The sequence below is a fragment of the Mycotypha africana genome (assembly GCF_025528875.1).
Source record: "Mycotypha africana strain NRRL 2978 chromosome Unknown BDF20scaffold_3, whole genome shotgun sequence".
Classification (NCBI taxonomy): Eukaryota; Fungi; Mucoromycota; class Mucoromycetes; order Mucorales; family Mycotyphaceae; genus Mycotypha; species Mycotypha africana.
In genome coordinates this window covers 1,759,942-1,780,201 of record NW_026515727.1, presented here as the reverse complement: position 1 = coordinate 1,780,201, position 20,260 = coordinate 1,759,942, and the positions used below count along the sequence as shown (strand labels likewise).

The 20,260-nt window shown below is 37.0% G+C and overlaps 8 protein-coding genes across 8 annotated transcripts; 7 read left to right on the top strand and 1 right to left on the bottom strand.

Annotated features, from left to right (window-relative positions):
- Window positions 1-2,174: 2,174 nt before the first annotated feature.
- BDF20DRAFT_911650 (uncharacterized protein) lies at window positions 2,175-3,557 on the top strand (the record flags this gene model as incomplete). Its single annotated transcript, XM_053083853.1, has 4 exons — window positions 2,175-2,329; window positions 2,397-2,701; window positions 2,768-2,851; window positions 2,962-3,557. The coding sequence occupies 4 exons, from the start codon at window positions 2,175-2,177 to the stop codon at window positions 3,555-3,557; spliced, it is 1,140 nt and encodes a 379-aa protein (XP_052938365.1).
- Window positions 3,558-3,803: 246 nt separating this feature from the next.
- Window positions 3,804-6,844, top strand: BDF20DRAFT_395712 (VRR-NUC domain-containing protein). The gene is made up of 11 exons (XM_053075360.1): window positions 3,804-4,255; window positions 4,332-4,461; window positions 4,527-5,270; window positions 5,344-5,466; window positions 5,553-5,655; window positions 5,714-5,747; window positions 5,828-5,933; window positions 6,000-6,157; window positions 6,221-6,306; window positions 6,384-6,424; window positions 6,536-6,844. The coding sequence occupies exons 1-11, from the start codon at window positions 4,049-4,051 to the stop codon at window positions 6,670-6,672; spliced, it is 1,869 nt and encodes a 622-aa protein (XP_052938364.1). The 5' UTR covers window positions 3,804-4,048; the 3' UTR covers window positions 6,673-6,844.
- A 277-nt stretch (window positions 6,845-7,121) lies between these two features.
- On the top strand, window positions 7,122-9,948 carry BDF20DRAFT_911648 (uncharacterized protein; the record flags this gene model as incomplete). The annotated part of the gene is made up of 7 exons (XM_053083852.1): window positions 7,122-8,514; window positions 8,589-8,641; window positions 8,705-8,801; window positions 8,879-9,250; window positions 9,333-9,455; window positions 9,548-9,795; window positions 9,865-9,948. 7 exons carry the CDS (start codon window positions 7,122-7,124, stop codon window positions 9,946-9,948), a joined length of 2,370 nt encoding a protein of 789 aa, XP_052938363.1.
- Window positions 9,949-10,329: 381 nt separating this feature from the next.
- Window positions 10,330-11,215, bottom strand: BDF20DRAFT_834059 (uncharacterized protein; the record flags this gene model as incomplete). Its single annotated transcript, XM_053078705.1, has 3 exons — window positions 10,330-10,397; window positions 10,654-10,709; window positions 10,788-11,215. 3 exons carry the CDS (start codon window positions 11,213-11,215, stop codon window positions 10,330-10,332), a joined length of 552 nt encoding a protein of 183 aa, XP_052938362.1.
- Window positions 11,216-12,774: 1,559 nt separating this feature from the next.
- BDF20DRAFT_905402 (periplasmic binding protein-like I) lies at window positions 12,775-13,864 on the top strand (the record flags this gene model as incomplete). The annotated part of the gene is made up of 2 exons (XM_053083158.1): window positions 12,775-13,493; window positions 13,663-13,864. 2 exons carry the CDS (start codon window positions 12,775-12,777, stop codon window positions 13,862-13,864), a joined length of 921 nt encoding a protein of 306 aa, XP_052938361.1.
- A 59-nt stretch (window positions 13,865-13,923) lies between these two features.
- Window positions 13,924-15,030, top strand: BDF20DRAFT_396352 (uncharacterized protein). The gene is made up of 4 exons (XM_053075361.1): window positions 13,924-14,057; window positions 14,122-14,282; window positions 14,401-14,518; window positions 14,655-15,030. The coding sequence occupies exons 2-4, from the start codon at window positions 14,183-14,185 to the stop codon at window positions 14,848-14,850; spliced, it is 414 nt and encodes a 137-aa protein (XP_052938360.1). The 5' UTR covers window positions 13,924-14,057; window positions 14,122-14,182; the 3' UTR covers window positions 14,851-15,030.
- BDF20DRAFT_802565 (uncharacterized protein) lies at window positions 14,860-15,474 on the top strand (the record flags this gene model as incomplete). Its single annotated transcript, XM_053076419.1, has 2 exons — window positions 14,860-15,107; window positions 15,177-15,474. Coding segments are annotated over 2 exons (546 nt in total), but the record flags the coding sequence as incomplete, so codon positions are not given.
- Window positions 15,475-17,552: 2,078 nt separating this feature from the next.
- On the top strand, window positions 17,553-19,575 carry BDF20DRAFT_972037 (WD40-repeat-containing domain protein). Its single transcript, XM_053085035.1, has 8 exons — window positions 17,553-17,635; window positions 17,705-17,846; window positions 17,942-18,428; window positions 18,563-18,630; window positions 18,709-18,829; window positions 18,906-19,118; window positions 19,197-19,307; window positions 19,408-19,575. The coding sequence occupies exons 1-8, from the start codon at window positions 17,620-17,622 to the stop codon at window positions 19,465-19,467; spliced, it is 1,218 nt and encodes a 405-aa protein (XP_052938358.1). The 5' UTR covers window positions 17,553-17,619; the 3' UTR covers window positions 19,468-19,575.
- Window positions 19,576-20,260: the final 685 nt, after the last annotated feature.

The window sequence follows — 20,260 nt, the reverse complement described above, 5'->3', positions numbered from 1 at the left end:
CCAACTGTGCCTTTTCATTCTTTCTTTTTGGAATTATAGCTACATATTAGTTGAGTTCGTGTCAAAATAGAATGAGTACCACAATGGTTGATGTAGCTTGCACTGTGATACTAGCTTTGCTGTAAGATTGGCCTGTAGAGCTCTGGGTATATAAATTCACAGGCATGTAAGATACAGTGACTCACAAAAGTGTGGCAATAATTCGGTCTTTTAACTACTTCTTGCTCTTTCTGCTCTTTTCATCATACAATTATATACATAACAGCAAGAGTATTTTTTATGAACAAGAAGATAAAAGCTTTCTCTTTCATACGATATAACTTTTGTACTGTCTCGATAAGACTAACATAGTAAAAATTGAGTTTTAAAATGACATATATGAATTTCATGCAAATTTGCGATCAAGGTTCAGGGGTAAACTACTTTTATTGAAGATTTAATACTTCGTAGGTCCACCTTTTGCCTGTATAACGGCTTGTATACGTCTAGGCATACTCTCGATGTGTTTCATACACATTTCTGCCGTAACTTTGTTGTACCAAACGTCGGCAACACGATCCCATAGCTCTCCCATGTTCTTGGGAGGTACATCGTACGCAGCTAGCTTGCACTTTAGATAAAACCAAAGATTTTCGATCGGATTCAGGTCAGGGGAGTAGGATGGCCAGTCAAGAACGTTGACCTTGTTTTTTCTGAACCATTCTTTAGTATATTTAGCAGTATGCTTAGGATCGTTATCTTGCTGCAAGATCACATCCTTCTTTTTGAGACCATAATCTTTGAGGGTCTCCATAAAGTCGCCTTTCAAGATTTCACAATATAACTTCGAGTCCATCCCGCCCTCAATCTTAGCAATGAACCCAGGCCCATGTTGGGTGAAACAACTCCATAGCATTAGGCTACCGCCACCTCCTTTGTACATGAAATTAACGTTGTGAGGCTTTAGGGGCTCCCCTTTCTTTACCCAAGTCCAAGTCTTACCATCCGACCCCAAACGGTTAATTTTGGTTTCGTCACTAAAGACAACCTTTTTCCAGTCATCGACAGTCCACTTGCTATGAGCTCTTGCCCATCTCAAACGATTGCGGCGGCGTTCATTAGTCAATGGCAATGCTGATTTCTTGATCTTGGAATCGAAATCAGATGACTTGAGCACCCTACGAATCGTTTGAGCAGAAATATCGTGCCCTTGAGCACGAAGGCTTCTGGAGGCATCCACGGCGGTTATATATTGACCGGTGTAGAACGATCTCGCGATCAGCCTAGCATGCAAATCGCTGATCTTCTTTGGTCTCCCCATCTTCGCATCAGGCTCGACTTGAATCTCTTTGGCGATTCGACCAATGGTCCTAGTAGAGACGCCAGTAGCGGCCGAAATAACTCTGTATGACTTTCTAGCATTGAGTTGAGCTATAATATCCATCTTTTTGTCGTAAGGAATGCTTCTCATTTCACTAATTAGGATGATGCTTGCTAATGGAGGCTAATGGCAGATTGATCTCGAATTTAACTTAATGTTAAGAAGAGAAACGCTTCAAAATAAGCGTTTCGCATGAATATAAAACTAGGAACGTGGTTTCGATTGGCTGACTTCGAAACTCTTTCTTTCTTTTCACAAAAAGTTGTGATGATCATCATGCTGTGAATGGCGAGATTTCGCCATTTAGCAATGAGAACTGTTACAATCAGTAAATCTGAAGCGAATGCAATGAAAAGCACACCAAACTGTAGCGAATAGAGTCTACTTCAAATATAAATAAGAAAAAGAGTGTGTTTTGTAATTGATTATGGAAGGAAAACTAGAAAATCAAAAATCACAAAACATTGCCACACTTTTGTGAGTCACTGTACGTTATTTTGAATCAAATGGCCATCATTACAAGGAATAGGATGTCGCAGACTATTCATAGTCTCATAGTATTTCTGCACGGTTGAAACATTCTTCATAGAGCCGTACAGGCTTAGAAATGAACACTACAAAAAAACTTATCAAACACCATCTATTGATTGTTTTCAAGCATTCTATCTCGTTGGTGTAAAAAAAGTTGCATTATACAGCCAAAAATTCCCTCCCAGGCAGAAGCAAACGAAAACCGCTATATTTTCCCTTTTTTTCTTTTTTTGATTTTACATTTTCACAAGTGAAACGCTGGGCACACTTTACAGATAATAGAATGGAAGTTGAAGATGATCAAGCTCAAAGGCAGAATCCAGCAATGGACGTACGAGAAGTGTTGAGAAAAATCAGAAGAGATGCGGGTCTGTCACCGTTGATGAGTTCTAGAAAACGCCCTATAGAAATAATGGAAGACAAGTCCCAAAATGAAGAGTAAATGCGAACTCCTTCATGACTACAAGATGGAAGCAATCTAAGAAAGTTCTTCTTCTTTATGTAGTAACGATAGTACTATCGAATGTGAGCAAACGAAGAAACAAAAGACTGATCATGTTCAAGAAATAGATGACAATACAGAAGCAGCATATACACAATTAAAGAATCGATTAGCAACCTATTCAGCTGTATTTCACAGTGCACCACGACCACTTACAGCTTTACAATTTGCATATCATGGTTGGAAAGATACCCATAACGTCTCAACAAAGGATAAACTTATATGTATTATTGAATGCAGTGATTGTAAAGGTCAAATGTTCGTCATTGATATAGACGCAAAGCATAAAGATAAACCCGAAGGTGTGTGTAAGCGGAAAAGTTTTCTTTTTTGGAGCTTTCGAGAATTGACAGGCCAACTCTTTGTTCTGACAGTGTTGGAAATTGAAAGAAAGTATAGAACAGGATTAGCTGACTGTCATAAAGAAAATTGCCAATGGAGATATAAACGTATTGATGGTATAGTCCAAAACGAGCAATTCCTAGAAAAAAATACACAACTGACTCCCTTTTCTTTTTGGGGGGAAAAACAGAAAAAGTGTATCGCTTCCCAATCATGACTATAACAGATGGAATAAGGAGATTAGTAGAGGAAGGAAATTTGATATCTGCAGCATGCAAAAGCAAAAAGGAATCGATACCGACATTATCACATCATTTAGACGATAGCTTTTTAAACAAGTTGAAATATATAGTACAACATTATAAGCATGGCAGTGAAGAAGAAAGGAACACAGAGTACGATGCATATATTTTGGCCTTGTATGGATGGAAACTATTACATAGCGATGTACCTGGAATTCAATGCGATCTATGCTTTTCAAGGAAAGCATTTTATCAACTTGAAGGAAAAGTACTTGACGTTATGAACGGGCATAAGAACTATTGTCCATGGAAAAGTGAACTTACAGCAAATACAATTTCACCGAAAGAGGAAATAGCAGTAATAAGTAGTACATCAAACCAGAGAATAAATGGCGCACAATGGTTGATGGATGCTGTGTCGATAGAATATCTCTGGTTAATCAAGAAAGGGGATTTTACTATAGAAGCAAAGATTCGATTAAACGACAAATATCAAACTCTCAGGAACAAAATCAAGGCCTCAAAGTATCTGGTCAGATACTTGCAGGAAACAGTCTCCAACGCCAAAAAGTTGGCTTAAAGGGGGAAAAATCAGAAAATTAATGATTTGGTTTCTAAGCTTCTCTAAAATTAAATTTATATGAGCAATAAACGAAAACCTGTAGCTGATGGCAATAAGAAACTAAACAATAAAAAACGAAAGCAACAGAGCTCTATTGAAAATTACTTCAATGTGAAGAAAGCTGAAAAAGGAATTGAGCATTTCACAAAAGACAATGAAGAGAATCAAGTGGCCTCTCCTGAGGAAGAACTATTGCATTTGGTAGTTGAAGGTGATTCTACTTCGGAATTCTTCACTACGTCAATGTACACAGATGAATTTGACCATATTCTCGATACTGTGCTGAGGTCCGAAAGACAACTGTTTAATGCTGACGAGCTAACTTTGTTCAACACCTATAAACTGCTCGAAGGTAGTTCAAAAAGCATAGAGTAACCCACATTATCTTGATTCCGAACTGAAATTGTTCTGAAATAGCTGACTCGAAGCATTTGATTGTTCGATTACTCATGCGAAAGAATGTATGGATCAGAAAGTCGAAACTCAATTATTCGAAAAACGTTCGCGATCTAGATGAAACTCTTCAAGACCTTGAGAAAAAGAAGTTCATATTGATTGATGTAGACAATTTAAAAGAAGCAGCCCAAATTTTATCGAAAGATGAACTGAAGGATGTGTTACGAGAGAGAAATATCACTTTACCAGCCGAGAATTCCGTAAGTCACCAATAATGTCATGCAGTATCTTTCAACAGTGTCTTAATGTATGATGATGCTGTGAAATCATTTCTAGAGAAAATTGGACTATGAGCAAAGGCTATTCCAATTTGCTGCAGTATCCACCCAAAGTATGGTGAAGCAGCATTCAACGATTGATGAACTCAAATTGAAAAAGCTCTGGGATTCCATACATAAATGCTTAGGTATGTTTGGAGACCTACTATCAAACATCTACGCAAATACTAATGGCTGTATACAATTTCAAAAGGTCCATGCATCAAAGTGAATAATACATTATACGATTTATTTCGACGCTTGCAGCTTGTTTATTATCGAATAAACAACCTAGTAAACATGTCGAACCCCGTTTCACTTTCAATTCTCTCAAAAACCAGTAAAAGAAATTATCCATGCTACACGTATGTTCGAACCAATAATATATGGGATACCAGGGACGATCTACTAGCATATGAGCGAGCATTATTGATAGAAAAGAAATTTGAAAAGGCAATGGAAGACTTGATTGGCTTTAACTCTTCCAAAAGCAAAAAATCACCACCGCCGTCGCCTTCCCCTTCCCCTTCTCCGCCACTAGCAGTAGCGGAAATACCCTCCAGCAGCAACAAGAGTGAATTGTCCCAGCGACAGCAACTAGAAAACATTTGGACATTTTGTGAAAATCATATTGCCATTTGGGATGATTGCATTATTCAAAGTGTTGCTCAGAACCGGCCGTATCATCTAAAGCGATTTGAAGCTGGCTGGATATATACTCGCTTGGTAGATCATGGAACACAGATTCTAGCCAAATTGCATGAATATGATTTGGAAGCATTGATTTTGAAGAAATTGCTAAGTCAGCGGATGTATCGTATAGGCAAACGAGGGAAATGGTACGATCGATTAGCATTGATACAGACGCATTATTTAAATAAAGAGAATTTCCGACTTCAGAAAAAGACGGCACTGAAAACGTGTATTGATGCAATACATGATAATCAAGTACATCAAAGTAAGTTTTGTCATATAATTGTACAAGTGGAACCTTTCTTATCTATTTCACTGACTTATCTTTATCTTGTCAGTTTATTTGCATGGAATTCACAAAAGAATAAAACAGCTCGAAAAAGACCTCTGTATACCCAAAAGAGAGCAGCATGACTTTAGCTATTTGACCCTAAAAACGCCAAAAAAAATTACAATATACGGTAAGAGAGTGAATCTTTTGCTGTAATGATTGTGGCATATTTGGCTTAGTTTTGAAGCGATTTCTTTTTAGGCGAGCGCCTTTCAGATGAATTAATAGGGAAAAAATCAATCTGGAGAAGCGATGATGGCTCCCAATGTTCCGTAGAGCAAATAGCCTTGGATTATTATAAAAAACAAGGATTTAAAGGGTAATATATAGACGCATTATCCATCTATTTGTCCTACTTTTAACTTATTTGGAAATAGTTTCCATTGTGAGAACAGTGTCATCAGGATGATTGTAAGTTTATACTGATAACGATGGGTTATTCCGGACAAGACAAAGGCATAAATAGTAAACCTTCTTTCCTTCAATAAAAGGCTGGACTATTATTTTGGGATATCATTTACGCACCTATACCAGGAGTGTTTGAAACACCCTATCAAATCGAACCATTAGATTTGAGAACTGAAGCTTTTTACGAAAGTAAGTTGCATTTACGTGAATTAATAATAACCTTTATCATATTTACAAAATTCACGGGTATTGTAGGCCGTTTAGATCTCATTAATAAGCGTTTACGCGATATTGAAGAAGGAAAATATATTACTATTATGAAGGATGTTGATATGAGGGAAAGACCAAAACGTACAGTAGCTGTAGGAATCAACTGGAATTACGAATTAGAAGATATTATTGAAATCACTGAGGTAAAAATAGAATAAAAAAGTAATGCTGAAGAAACATTGTTGTAAAGTTATGGTCAACATTAGTGCATCGGCCCAATGGCTCTTGCTCCATTATGCAAACTTTTCTTTGAAGAATTCGATCAACGACAAGGCGGAATGCCAGACTTATGGTAACGTAATTTTGTGAACCCCACATACAAAGGTACTTAAACGTAGCTGCATGAAGTTGACATGTACGCTTCTATAGTTGCTGGAACTATGAGAAGAAAGAATGCCTTTTTTCGGAAGGTAACAAAGATTACATCTTTATATTGAAGACAATAAACAAACGTTTATTAGATTGAGAGCTAGTTGGTTTAACAGTTACACTTACAATCGTTTGCTTTTATTTCATCTTAGTCAAAGGGCCAAACGATCAGTTGTCAAAAACACAGAAAATGTGGATAGAGACGTTAAGCAGCTTTGGTATCAATGTTGAAGTATGCTATGTTAAAATCTGGGAAGGTGAAGATATTATTCTGGAGGAAAACGATTAGTTGAATACATTCTCATGTTTCTGACACTAAAAGAGACAAAACATAATAGCTTTGAATGCTTCTTGTACATGTTTTATTCAATTCTGACTTTTTTCGGTTGCATTGAAACAAATGATTTTGGGTAAATTTCCGCTTTAAGCGAAAAATAAACACTTTTACATAGCCGCCTTCTGCATTTCAAAATAGCATGCTTCATCAAACTGACTTTTGACAATACACAGATCAAATGGCAGAAAAATCTAACAATAATTATACTTATCCTCGCTTTTCATTCAATCGCTATTTCTCTCTTTCAAATATAACTCTCTGACCATCCGTTCCTTTAGCTTTTTCGAAATAGCTGCATGTCTCTAGACACAAGTTTACAAGAGACAGAGTCTCCTCATCACTGTATTGTGCGCAATAGCCTAAATTGCCCAGGCCCTTTTTCTACATCAGACATATCAACTATGCAAAATGCTCTGGGTTACTACACTCATGTAGCTTCATTTAATGAAGGACATCATGAACATAATAATATTACATTGCGTCCGTCTATAACTGATACGCACAACAACCCATCAAAAACCAATGACTTTGAACCATTACGTCGCCACAGTCAACAAACTATGACTTCTTCAATATCGCCACCTAATTCTACAAACACATCGTCAAGCAGTCTAGGGGAGGTAAGACAAGCAGAAAGATGCCACAGTCAAGTACCAACTGTGCTCGATACCATCAAAAGTTTGAGCATCAGTAGCAAAACAGATGCAGGCCGAAACTATCATTTCAACAGATTAAAAGAGCTGATGGAAACCTTTGATGAAAATCAACAGACGAACACCACAAAATTTGGGTATAATGCTAATGTTGATACTGAAGCAACAGTGTCTTTATCATCTCCACCTTTTTCCTCCTTCGCTAATTCCAGGTCACATCAAAAAAGTAGACTACGACCAACAAATGCCGCGCCATTAAAACGCTACGATTCTTCTAAAATTGTCCGTTATACGTTAACAGACAAAGCATTATCGCCCAATTCGAGCACTTCTTCCAACTACCATCAACGGCTCAATGCATATGATGAAGGTGACAACCTTACAAATACTGATTTGACTTCTCCAACGACTAGTAAATCCACTTTTGAAAATCATATTAGTCAACTACCGTTGTCTCCGCCACGCCCAATTTTCGACCCTACCGCCACTACTACTTTACCACCCGAATCGTCGCCATGGTTAACAAATAATTCTTATTATGAGGCAGATATTCAAAATATACATAGTTCACCTATACATGGTAACAACGATAAGAAAGATTTTAGCATAGCCATCAATGCCAATCACTATAGCAACGATTTCAACTCAGACATGATGAATATTAGCATAAATGAAACAGAGAGCGGAAACAGCTTCAAAGAGTACGACAGAGTTGGATCAAAAAACTCAAGCGGCACTGCTACAACAGTTACTGACAATAGCCATTATAGTAGCATGTATAATCGTTATGCAAATCAAGTGTGTGAACAATATAATCGAAATTTATTCGAATCTCTTCGGAATAATAAGTGCCATCCTTTATCTTTATGTTCGCCAGTCCTACCTTTACAGCCTTCGTCTCCTGCTATGGCTGCTGCTGCTCCTCTATCACCCAACACTTCGTTCAGCAATGACAAGCAAAAAAATGACCCTTTGCTATACATAACTACATCTTCTCCGCCTCCCGAATCTGTCTTTGGTGACAAGATAAAGTATAAAGAAAAATATGAGATGGTTTGGAGACCCTACTTCACCTATATCACTACTTTAATTATGCTTGCATATTTCATCGGTCTTTTAGCTATGAGCTATAGATTGACAGGTATAATGAAAAACTAATATTGTTTGCCTTGAATAATTCATGGCAATGCATTACTAAATATGAATTCTTTGCAGGTAGAGCCATTCAACTATCACCCTTTAATGTAATGATCGGACCGTCTGCGCAGGTATGGTCAGGAGGTATAATCAATTTACTGAAATGTCATTAAGATTACTTTCTTCAATAACAGACCTTAGTGTACACTGGGGCAAGGTACCTGCCCTGTATTCGTCCATCCTCTTTATATCCTGCCACTGACCATATCTATCAATGTCCCTATACCAAAGGTAAAATCAGCCGAAATACTGTAATGCATTGTTTTAGGATTGAAAACTAAGCTTTATTCGTTTTAATTATCGTCAAGCCATTCAACCTACTACAAAACCTTTATTTAATGACCAAAACATTCACTTTCCATTCTATTTTACAAATAATATGTTCTTCCACGAAAGCTCTTCGGAAACAGACTCTACAAACAATGTACTGTGTCAATTACAAGATGTCTGCGGTGGTTCTCATTTTTTCAACGCTGAAAGGCCAGACCAAGGCTATCGCTTTATTAGTGCGCTCTTCATGCATTCAGGCATTATACAATTCGGGCTGAATGTTGCTGTACATTTGAAATTTGGTGGAGAAATTGAAAAGCGTATACATCCAATTCGGTATGGCATCCTATGGTTAGTTTCGGGAGTCTTTGGTTATTTATTTAGTGCTTTATTCGTGCCCGAGAATAACGGTAAGTTAAAAGAAACGTTTATTATCGGTTTCTTTTTCAGGCTTGACCTTCTTTCTCTTTGAACTCAATTGCATTGTTATAGTAACTGCCGGGTGCTCAGTAGCTTTGATGGGCGTAGTTGCGTTTCTTTTTATCGATTTGATTCGAAATTGGAAATGTGTTGCTCAACCAGTAAAGATTCTGCTATACATCTTAGCTTTTTTCAGTAAGTTTGCACGCTGGTCATTGCAGCCTCTGCTAAAAGACAATGAAGGATAATCTTGAAAACATATGTTCACTTTAACTCTTTCCTATCAGTAACTGCTTTGATTATAGGTTTGTTACCAGGTTATGATAACTTTGCTCATCTTGGAGGTTTTATAGGTGGTATTATTGTAACTTTGATTATCTTACCAACTGCTCGCTTGCCAGGTACTGCATCCAAAAAATACGAATACAGAGAATACACTATACAAATTTGGTTGTTGCGTATGCTAGCTGTTGCCTTCCTTGCTATATTGATTTGGATCTTCACGTATTGGATCGTCGAAAATGGAAACAGAAAGGTAAATGGTTGATGGTTTTTTTTCCTGCTGTCAAAACAAAAACTCAACTTTATAACGTTTAACGATTAGCCTTGCTACCTTTGTCAATTTTTTGCTTGCTTGCCTATTTCAGATTTATGTAGTCCGTATTATACCCAAAAAATGCTAGCTTGAAAAATAAGATATATATGCAATGAATAATGCTGTTTCTTTCTTTTATTTTGTGTTTTACAATGGAAAAAGTAACATAAATTTTTTTGAATAATATTGCAGTAACTAACTGATAAGAAATAGTTGCATGTAGAATAGAGAAATGAGCTATAATAATGCTTTGCGTTAACCCGCGGCCAACAGTTACTTTCTATGGACAAATTTTGAACGACTAGTTTGACACAAGAGATCGAAGTTGCTCACTATTGGGTGATCCAGTAATATGGGTTTATTAAATATAACATCATCGCGACATCCATTCGCCGTTTACAAACGGTGAAGGCAAAAGATTTCGGTTATCATGGCCAACAGTGGAAATCGTGATTAATCGTATATGAAGCATAGTTACATCAAATGGTCACCATCCTGCGTAAGCTTCACGCTATAACTCTCTTTACGAAAGCTGATCAGCTCTAATGTGTTATTAGTTTTCATCAGTGTTATTTACAAGTAGCATCTTCGGGAGTTCTTTCACTTCGTTATTGCTTAATACTTGTAGTGGTTGAAGTTTTGTAAAAACGACGAAAGTCAAAACATTTATCATGAATTTGCACTGCAGATAAATTTAGAATTTTGGGTTACTCTACATCACGGGCTGTATTCGTGTGATAAAATTTGTCAATCCAGTGTCCATTGCATTAAGTTCTCTTTTATCAAGGCTCAGTTTACCTCTTAAACTCCACACATTATTTTGCCTAATCTTGTAAACTGAGGTATCTAAATGCCTTGGCTGCACAAGTAATACTAACTCAAACCTTTACTGATTCTACTCAACTCTCTCGGGACATTTGGTAAAATTTTACATGGAATCTCTCAACAAGTCAACGAGCAATGTCAGAATGCGGCGCCTAGGATTGTGTTGTTCGAGCGCTATTGTAAAATGAATAGTTGACTTGGGACCTGGACCTTGTTGAAAGCACTGAGTGTCTGGAGACTTGTGAGGACATAACCAAAGTATTATTCTCACAGTCTGACGCGTATGCCTAGTGATTCTACCAATGTCAGGAAAACAGGGTATCGATGTACAAAAACTATGAACATGCTTGGTATTTTCGTGAAAACAATTGTCGATAGGCCTGACGACCAAGAAATCCATGATTGATTGCATGTGGAATGCTTTTTCGCAACTTGCATCAATAATTGCGCTGATTGAAAGTTTAGTTTGTGTGTGCATTCGATATTCGAGGGTGAACAGGGCGTTTTTTCTGATGAAAAAGTTGTAGCAAAACATATTGGTTGTTGCCGACATATCCTTCATACCAGATGCGGCATTCCATATTGGTTATGATTATCTACTCTCCCTCTTTGACCGGCCAAAATGCCCTCAAATATGATGAAACTGAAAATCAACCTTAGTGCTTTTCAGTTCCATTTGGGTGAATGTTAGACCTCTTTTACGTTTTTGAAAAGAGGGAAATGAATAAAATGGATTGCAAGCAGGATTGAATAAAGAACGCATCAATGTTCATTTATAATTGTTTAGGTTTTGTTGGGGTTCAGCGATATTCTTATGGCAGTAAAAGCGTTGCAAACCTAGCGGAATATCGTTCAAAGTTGGGTCGGATATAATTAGGAGCATACACTCTATAAAATTCGCTTTATATGTTCGTTTGAAAATGTTCATTAGTTAAGAAAAAAAGCTGAGAATATGAATGATATGAATTGACTTATCAGACGTAGTAGGCTCCTTTAATAAAATTAATTGAAAACTTTTTTGATAAAGGTAGGTTGGTTCGTCTTTCTTTCGTTGTTTGAGAGAAATGGGGATCTGATTTGACGAATTCATAGCGACAAAAGACTGCAAAACTACATGTTATGTCAGACTGTGCTTGCCACATTCTTTGAACTTTGCATACAAACATTACTATACGACTTTTCAATCAACCGGCAATGCCTGCAATTTAATACGGTCATGGATGTTTCAACGGTCGACGATGCATCAAGGTTTTTCTCCTAGAAATTAAAAAAGAAAAATATGCATCTCATGCTTGAACTTTGATTTTATTTTTAAAACCATACTTTTTGGCTGTTTGTGATCTTTTTACCCCTTATTTTCTCCCCAAAGCAGAAACTGTGCAAGTCTATTGAACATAAACCTACAAATTTTAATTTTAATCTCGTTTGTTTTTCCTTTCTTACATTTGCGCAGCTTACTTTGATCGTTCAGTTATAAAGTAGCTATAGTCAGTCTTGTTCATAAAATTGCAATATATCAACACTACCATTCAAAATAGATATAAACGATCTTTGATAGAATGGCACAGCAAAGTGTCATTGGTGAAGCACCACAAGTATCATCCGTGCTGCCTTCAAATTCAGCACTGGTATTTGGAAGAATATTACAAGACGATCTATATAGTAATTTCAATCAGACCGATAGCAGTACAGTTATTATTACTCCAAAGTATAATACAACCGGAAAAATCGAACTAAAAGTACGCAAAGAATCAACAAAAATAAAAGCACATGCAATGCTTTCTTTTAATTCACTTTTCAAGATAGAAACTCATTCCGTCTCTTTCCCTAAACTTGTCATAGATCGGTGTTCTTTTACCTTTTACGCAGAAAAATGATAACGTAACAGCAGAAATAGTTTGGGGGTAATATAACGTATCACGTCCCTTGCAGCATTTCGAATAATAACCAAAATTTGTCTTAATTGTTATTGCTTGAAGAGGTTCTTCAGCCATTCGTATGGCAGTCAACTATATCAATAGCAATGAAATCATTCCCGGCGCCTACATAACGTTAGTTGAAAAAGATTCCTTTCCTGATGCGTCTGTAAACCAAATGTCTGTGACAAATGCAGTTTATGCATCCGTCACTCTCCTGCAAGAAAGTGTGATCGGTGTCATAGGTGATGTATCCAATTCTTGGACAAGCCTCAGTGCTCTTATGACCTCCACACTGCAAATCCCTCAATGCTCCTTCACCGCCAACGCAGTGGCATTTTCAGACAAAACGCAATACAAATATTTTTTCCGAACCATTCCAACCCAAGTTCTTATTGCTGATGTGATGTTGTCCTTTGCTACAAAGCAAGGATGGAACAAGTTGGGTGTACTGTATACGGATGAATCTTTGGGTCAGCAGTTTTATCAAAGAGCTTTAATTCAAGCGAACACCATGGACCTTCATATTTTACGATACCAATCTATTTCAACATCTATTTCGAATGACGGCATTTCAGATGCCTTACGGAATATGACAAATAACGGAGGAGCACGCATTATCATGGTTGCAGCAGGCGAAAAGGCGCAAAGTCAAATAATGTTGCAAGCATACCAGTTAGGACTGTTGACTGAAGACTATGTCTGGTTGTTGATGGGAGATACCACAGACGCATTGCAAGCTGAAGTAGAAGCTCATAATCAGAACCTAACAGCGGGAAGAATCGATTATGCCACAGCTTATCAGGGATTATTCTTGTTCGATAACTGGCTTTCGTTGGATGGCTACCAACCCTTCGAGGACTTCTTAGACCAATGGTCTGCTCTAAACCCACAAGCGTAAATACATGAAGCTATATTTATAGAGTTACTGGCAAATGCTAACTTTTCATCAGTTACCCTTACGCAGGTCACCGAAACATTACATCTTACGAAGGGTAATGGAAGAGTAGTAAGACCTTAATCATCAAAGTAGCGATAAAAACCTAACATTTCCTCCTTGATATAGGCTGGCGTACTCATGCATGATGGTTATGGCAGAAGGTTTCCAAAAACTCGTGAAAGATAGCACAAATCAAACGGACAATCTATTAAAACTTGCTTATGGAGAGTTGGGAGACAAATTAGTACCCAGCACTTTCAACGTCGGTTACGTTGGGCCCGAGGGTCCTATGATCTATGACTCCAACGGAGATCTAACCACAGGGTAAGAGTTAAAAAGCATAATGAAAATATAACGTTCTTTTTGAGTTCCCATTCGATTCTTAATGGACAATCTTGCTGCTATATAGAAACTACTTGGTTTATAATCTACAAGCCGGCATTAGAACCATTATTGGCAAAAGTACAGGAGGCAAACTCAACATGACAGCACAAGCAATGTTCTTTGACGGTACAAATCAGGTAAGGGAAATGGACGAACTTGGTAACTGAAATTACTTCTATATCAATAATGAAATTATCATAGCCCCCCTTAGACTCTGCTCCCAGTGTTGCACTGAACCCAGATTTGAGTTCTCCTATTTCTCATGCTATTTTGGCCATATCTTCTACAGGAATCATATTTTCTATCATTTGTTTCTTTATTGTTTTGGCCAACCGCAAAAATGAAGTTTTCAAAGCTTCAAGGTACAGTCAGAAATATAAGTGTGCGGAAGCAAAAAAAAAAAAAAAAAAAAAAAAAAAAAACCATTGATCGGAAAGGAAACTAATGTATACGAATGTAGCCCGCTTTTTTGTTGTTTAGAGTTGGTTGGCTTCGTATTGACGTACGTTTCGGTGTTAATGATGATCGGCATTCCTACAGCAGCTTCTTGTGTTGTTACACCTATCACGTTTAGTCTTGGTTTTATTCTCGTTTTAGCGTAAGTTATCGTATGATTTTCCTGTCTTTTTTGGTTCATTTTCTCCTTAATTGCAGTATATTACTCTTATCGCTGCTACAGCTGCTAATGAAAATACTGAAAAACTAACATAATATTTTTTTTATGGGTCACATAGAAATATGATTGCCAAAAACTACCGCATCTATCGAATTTTCAATAACATTTTCATCACCAGTAATGTTATTACAGATGTACAACTGATTCGTACAGTAGTAGCACTTGTTGGACTTGAAATGGTAAAAAACTATTCTCTACAGTCACTGTATTTTTGTACTGCATGTTGCTTTTCTTCATATTTTGAACTCACATGAAAATAATAGATTATTCTTGTTTCTAATTTAGTTGTTGCGCGACCTATTCCTACTAAATTAGAAGTCAACTTTTCCAGTCATTACTGGGTCTGTGAGGCACAAGGGAGTACCAGTACGCGACTTGTGTTCCTGATATTATCGACTATTTATGCGGGTTGCCTACTATTATTTGCTACATTTTTGGCTTACAAAACACGGTTTGCTGGTAAACAGTACAGTCGCTATAGTGAAACTAAACAAATGGGTCTATCGGTTTAGTAAGGGTCTAAACTACTACTCTTGATTTCGAAATATTTCCCATGTTAACTTATCTTTGAATTATATAGTAATATTCTTTTCTCTGCTCTGATTGGTTTTGCTGTGATGGTGAATCCACTTGCTGACTTCTATACAAAGTACTATATCGAAGCGATAGCTATCCTTTGGGCCACGACATTCTCTTTACTCATACTATTTCTACCAAAGCTTCAAGCATTCTACCGATTCAAAATCAAAGAAATGAAGCATAATATAGAAGAGAGGAATAGACAACAACAACAACAACAGCCACTCGAAAAAGAGTCATTCCATTCGCAGCATAGAAAATCCATCTTTTCCTTTTTAAAAGCTTCTATTATATCACAGCAATACAACGACTTTGAAGCATACAACGATAATAACAATTATTATCATCAGCCTCCACGTCCTTTTCATTCATCTAATGCAGCTGCTGGCGGCGGCACTGGTGGAGCCACTGGTGGTAATGAACTGCTTAGTTTGGAGCAAATTCTAGCTTCGGACGCTCCTATTTTAATAGAGGATGATGACGACGACGAAGAATATAATGAAGATGATCGCCAAACACAAAACAAGAATGATGACAATGATGCAAATAGCCATCGTTTGCGTTATCGAAAATCTAGTGTGGCAGCGCTAAGTACAGCAAGCACGCAACATCAAGCACTCAACATTCGTAAGAACAGTAACAATAACGGCAACAATATGATTGAGGTTTACCAAGGCGAAATGCCTATACGCAAAGTATTCCGCTATTTCCCTTTTTTGTCGCAATGGGAAATGCAACATATTATGGTTTTCCCTTGGTTAAGCTACTTTTCACACTTTTCAGCGAATGCCAAGAAGGGCACTGTCCTTTCCTATCATCATGCTACTATTCAATCTGCAAAATTGGAGGATTACGTCCTAAAACTACATGGTCAAGGATGGTATGATGTTTATATTCAATTGCCTGATTTACAGTACCTGACGACTTGGGAGCAGTGCTTCAATCTACATCATGATCGTTATAGGAGTAACAGTCAAAGACCAGATTATTTGATTGATCTTCAACGACAGCAAACAAAAACAAATGAGGCAACTGAAAAACAATTATGCCCAGCTACAATCAATCCCAACTATCAATTGCAGCAACAAATACCTGATAATACTACTATGAACGATGACATTAAACGTGAGAAGAAAAACACGTATCGTACAGAGGATGAAGATGAAACAACATGGCGTAATAAGAACAACTATAGCAACAACAAAAGAACCGTCCTGTCTTACCCATCTTCATCAGCGTCTTTGTCATCATCACCTTTAGACATCGTGTTACAGCATCCTCACGAACACAAAAGTACGAGTATATTATTGTATGAATCCAATCTATCACAAGAATATCTGCCTATGACGAGATCGAGTGATCGTCCGATTTTGCCTTATGACATAGAAGAAGAGCAGAAAAACTTAAATAGTAGCATGAAGACGGTAGTTGCTGGAACAACCAGGGATGAATCAGCAACAAATAAGTAGTACATATTCGACATACAAATTTTTGATACATACAGCTATTACCCTTTTTTTTGATATACCTATACTTTATGTATATAACGAATAATTTGCATATTCTCTTACTGTTACAAGCGCATTAATATCTCATACTTACTCCGTTCTACTTGTAGTATAATAACGGGCATATTTTTTAATATTCTTATACATTAGCCATTATGACATATAAAAAGAAAAAAAAAAAAAGTTCAATAAATTGTGCTTCTGCATTTCTTCACTCTCATTTCTGTCGTTAACACTTCTTTGCACATATTAGATGAAAGTATATATCTGTTCATCATTTAGCATTTACAGCTATTTTATTTGGCAATCTACTGAATACTCGTTTCAGAAAGTGAGCAAAAATTAAGCGTGCTTATGCGCTTTTCACTAATAGATAACATTTGTTAATGTTAAAGCAAAAACCCAAGGTATCCATAGTAGTTCGATGACGCTAAGAGCCATTAAGGAGATGTTTAACAAATAGTTATCCTCGACTTTGTCAGGTTCTGAACTCTACAATTGATGAGGAAGAACGGAGAAGATGTTAGTGATAATCTAGCTGCTTCTAATAACGAAAAACTCTTAACATTGCAGTGTAAGCATTGCTGTTGTAAGTATTTGGCGTATTTTCCCCCTGTTTATAACATACACCAGCTTGTTCGATGACTTCATTACCTCTAATTAAACTGACAATCCAACATCAATATCATACATTTTCAAATTGATAAGGAGTATAGCCATGAGTTATTGATTCTACCTAATACAAGCGCATTCATGCAAAATTCATCTGTTTGCGCCTTACTTGGGGTTACTACCTCCAGGGAAAAAAAAAAAAACCACAAACCATTTTTTGAACGTGACTCGTTGGTATCGTTCTTTGGATAATAGCGTGTTTTGTGGCCTTAAACTTCTTTTATATCTCAGTTACCATTTTGCTTACAGCTTCAGAAATAAAAAATGCCATCAGACAAAGGTAATTGAAAGTCATAAATCAACCATCCACTGTAAAGCTTCTTCCACTGACAAGAATAATTGAATTTAGACGCGGAAGAAAGGCAGCAAAAGATAATCAATCGCGATTTTAACCAATGGAGAAAGAATGCACATTTATTATATGACATGGCTATAATACGACCGTTGACATGGCCTTCACTCACGTGTCAGTGGTTACCACAAATAAAAGTGTGAGTATTATGTATTATGAATGCTTCACTGCTTTAGCAAAGAAATAATCAGCTTATCGAGTCTTTACGTACAAACTCTCTACTACACGTAAAAGTGAAGATGGATTTATCAAACAAGAACTTATATTAGGAACACACACGAGCGATGAAGAAACAGAGTATCTTGAAATCCATAGCTTCAACGTACCGGAAAAACAGATTCATCCAAATCACCACAAACCAAATTTAAGCCCATTGAAAAAGATACGTCATGAAGGAGAAGTCAACAGAGCACGTTATCAACCACATAATCCGGATATTATTGCGACAAAAACCCGTACAGGCGAAGTGTTGGTATTCGACCGTACTATTAAACAAGAATATATAGATGAAAGTTATGTAAAGCCTATATTAAGATTAAAAGGGCATGCACTGGAAGGTTATGGATTGGCATGGAACCCACAAAGAACAAAAAAACATCATCTCATAAGTGCAGGATTCGAAGGATTAATATGTCATTGGGATGTCAGTCAGCAACCAGAAAATAGTAGAAATGAATTAGAACCTTTGCAAACATATCATGGTCACAAGTGTCCAGTAAATGTAAGCGTTTTGTCGAAATTGAAGAGCCATCCATTGATGGCGAAAGAGTGTTCTAGACATTTACGTATAGTTGCGCACACACGCGTAAACATTGACAAAGCACAAACTAAACTTTAATGGTATTACCTTTACAGGATGTGAGTTGGAATTCTGTCCATGATTCTATATTTGCTTCTGTAGCTGATGATAAACAGTTGATGATGTAAGATTATAGTGAAACAAAAAAGAAGGAAAGTACCACATCTCATGTTCCTTTCTTTAATATAACCAAAAAATATAGCTGGGACATCCGTGACCCTGCCAAACCACGTCAAACAGTTAAGGCACACCAAGATGAAATTCAATCGGTTGCCTACCATCCTAAAAGGGATTGGATGTTAGCTACTGGTAGTTCTGATAAGGTATAAGAGAAGGAAATAGTCTAACCGTTGAGCATGATATACTTTGTAAAAGGTATTGATTCCTTTGTTTCATTAGTCAGTAGGGTTGTTCGATATGCGTAAACTGAATACGAAATTATACTCTTTGGAAAGCCATAATGGACACGTTACACAAGTAGCTTGGAGCCCCCATGATGAACCTATCATCGCATCAGCTGGTGCAGATCGTAAGATTATTATTTGGGATTTGAGAAATATCGGTCAGGAACAATCGGCAGAGGATGCAGAAGATGGACCACCAGAGCTTATGGTAAGGAACGATAAAGCAATTGAAAGTGGATTGTTGATAATAACGGAACTGATGAAACTCAAATATACTTGACTCAAGTTTGTCCATGCTGGACATACAAATAGAATATCTGAATTTAGTTGGAATCCTTTGGAAAATTGGACAATTGCAAGCACGGCGGACGATAATGTGGTGCAGATATGGCGAATGGTAAAGATCGCGTTTGAGTTTTTCATCAGAAAATTTTCCGTACACTGACATTTTTCAAAAATTTCTGGGTCTAACAAAAAATTTTTATCCATTAACGTAGTCGAAGAAACTTTATGCAAGCACAGATCAATTAGAAATAAGTCCCAATCAATTAGAATAGTGTAATTCGATAAAAGAAGAAAGTCCCTTAAAATTTGTGTTTTCAGTATCATCTTTATGCTTATTTGATTGAATCTTGAATAAATTTTTGGACGCTTTCTTTCTACTGAGATCGATAAATGAGACAGTTTGAATTTATTTGAGATGAAAAAATTTGGTTAAGACAAATGAAAAACTTTTTTTGTTGAGGTTAGGGTTGCCGTATTCACTTGCATCTCAAAAATCTCAATTGTTTCCTACATGGTAGAAGCTGATGCCACTTATTACCGGGACCATTTCTTTGCCAGTATGGAAGGTCCTTTGCAATACGGGTATCAGTGGCGGTATCGCTATGGTTGTGTTGATTTCCCAAAAGAGGAGCTGGCGAGTGAAATCGATGTACTTTTCCCATACACCTGATATAACGAACAAGACGCTCTGATTCTGCTTCCGAAGTTTGCATAGATTCTGGAGCTAGATTATAGAGGACATCATGGGCAATGCCGTTGTTTATCTGCTTCGAGCGGAAATGTAAAGTGCCGATACTACCATCATCCAGGGTAACATCATCTATATCAATGGCTACGTGAGCTTAAGGTTGATATTGTAAACCAAGCTCCAAGGGGTGTTGGTGAGACTCAGCAGTCTGTTGATATTGTGTCCTTGATTCTGGTTTTCGCCATATTGTTGATTGAAGTTTTATTTGAATTAAGGTAAGTAAATATACATAATTCGCTTAAAAAAATGTAAAACTTATTAAATTTGTAAGGACTATAGTGGACGAAGTTAAGTAGCGAGACTGTAACGAAGGAATT

Bases quoted from the DNA above. Each gene is read 5' to 3' on its own strand.
- BDF20DRAFT_972037 (XM_053085035.1), top strand. The intron at 19,119-19,196 runs GTAAGGAACGAT...ACTTGACTCAAG, and splicing joins ATGGACCACCAGAGCTTATG to TTTGTCCATGCTGGACATAC. The intron at 19,308-19,407 runs GTAAAGATCGCG...CCATTAACGTAG, and splicing joins TGGTGCAGATATGGCGAATG to TCGAAGAAACTTTATGCAAG.
- BDF20DRAFT_396352 (XM_053075361.1), top strand. From the start codon at position 14,183: ATGCTATTTTGGCCATATCTTCTACAGGAATCATATTTTCTATCATTT. The intron at 14,283-14,400 runs GTACAGTCAGAA...TTTGTTGTTTAG, and splicing joins GAAGTTTTCAAAGCTTCAAG to AGTTGGTTGGCTTCGTATTG. The intron at 14,519-14,654 runs GTAAGTTATCGT...TGGGTCACATAG, and splicing joins GGTTTTATTCTCGTTTTAGC to AAATATGATTGCCAAAAACT.
- BDF20DRAFT_395712 (XM_053075360.1), top strand. From the start codon at position 4,049: ATGCGAAAGAATGTATGGATCAGAAAGTCGAAACTCAATTATTCGAAA. The intron at 5,467-5,552 runs GTAAGAGAGTGA...AGCGCCTTTCAG, and splicing joins AAAAAAAATTACAATATACG to ATGAATTAATAGGGAAAAAA. The intron at 5,656-5,713 runs GTAATATATAGA...ATTTGGAAATAG, and splicing joins AAAAAACAAGGATTTAAAGG to TTTCCATTGTGAGAACAGTG.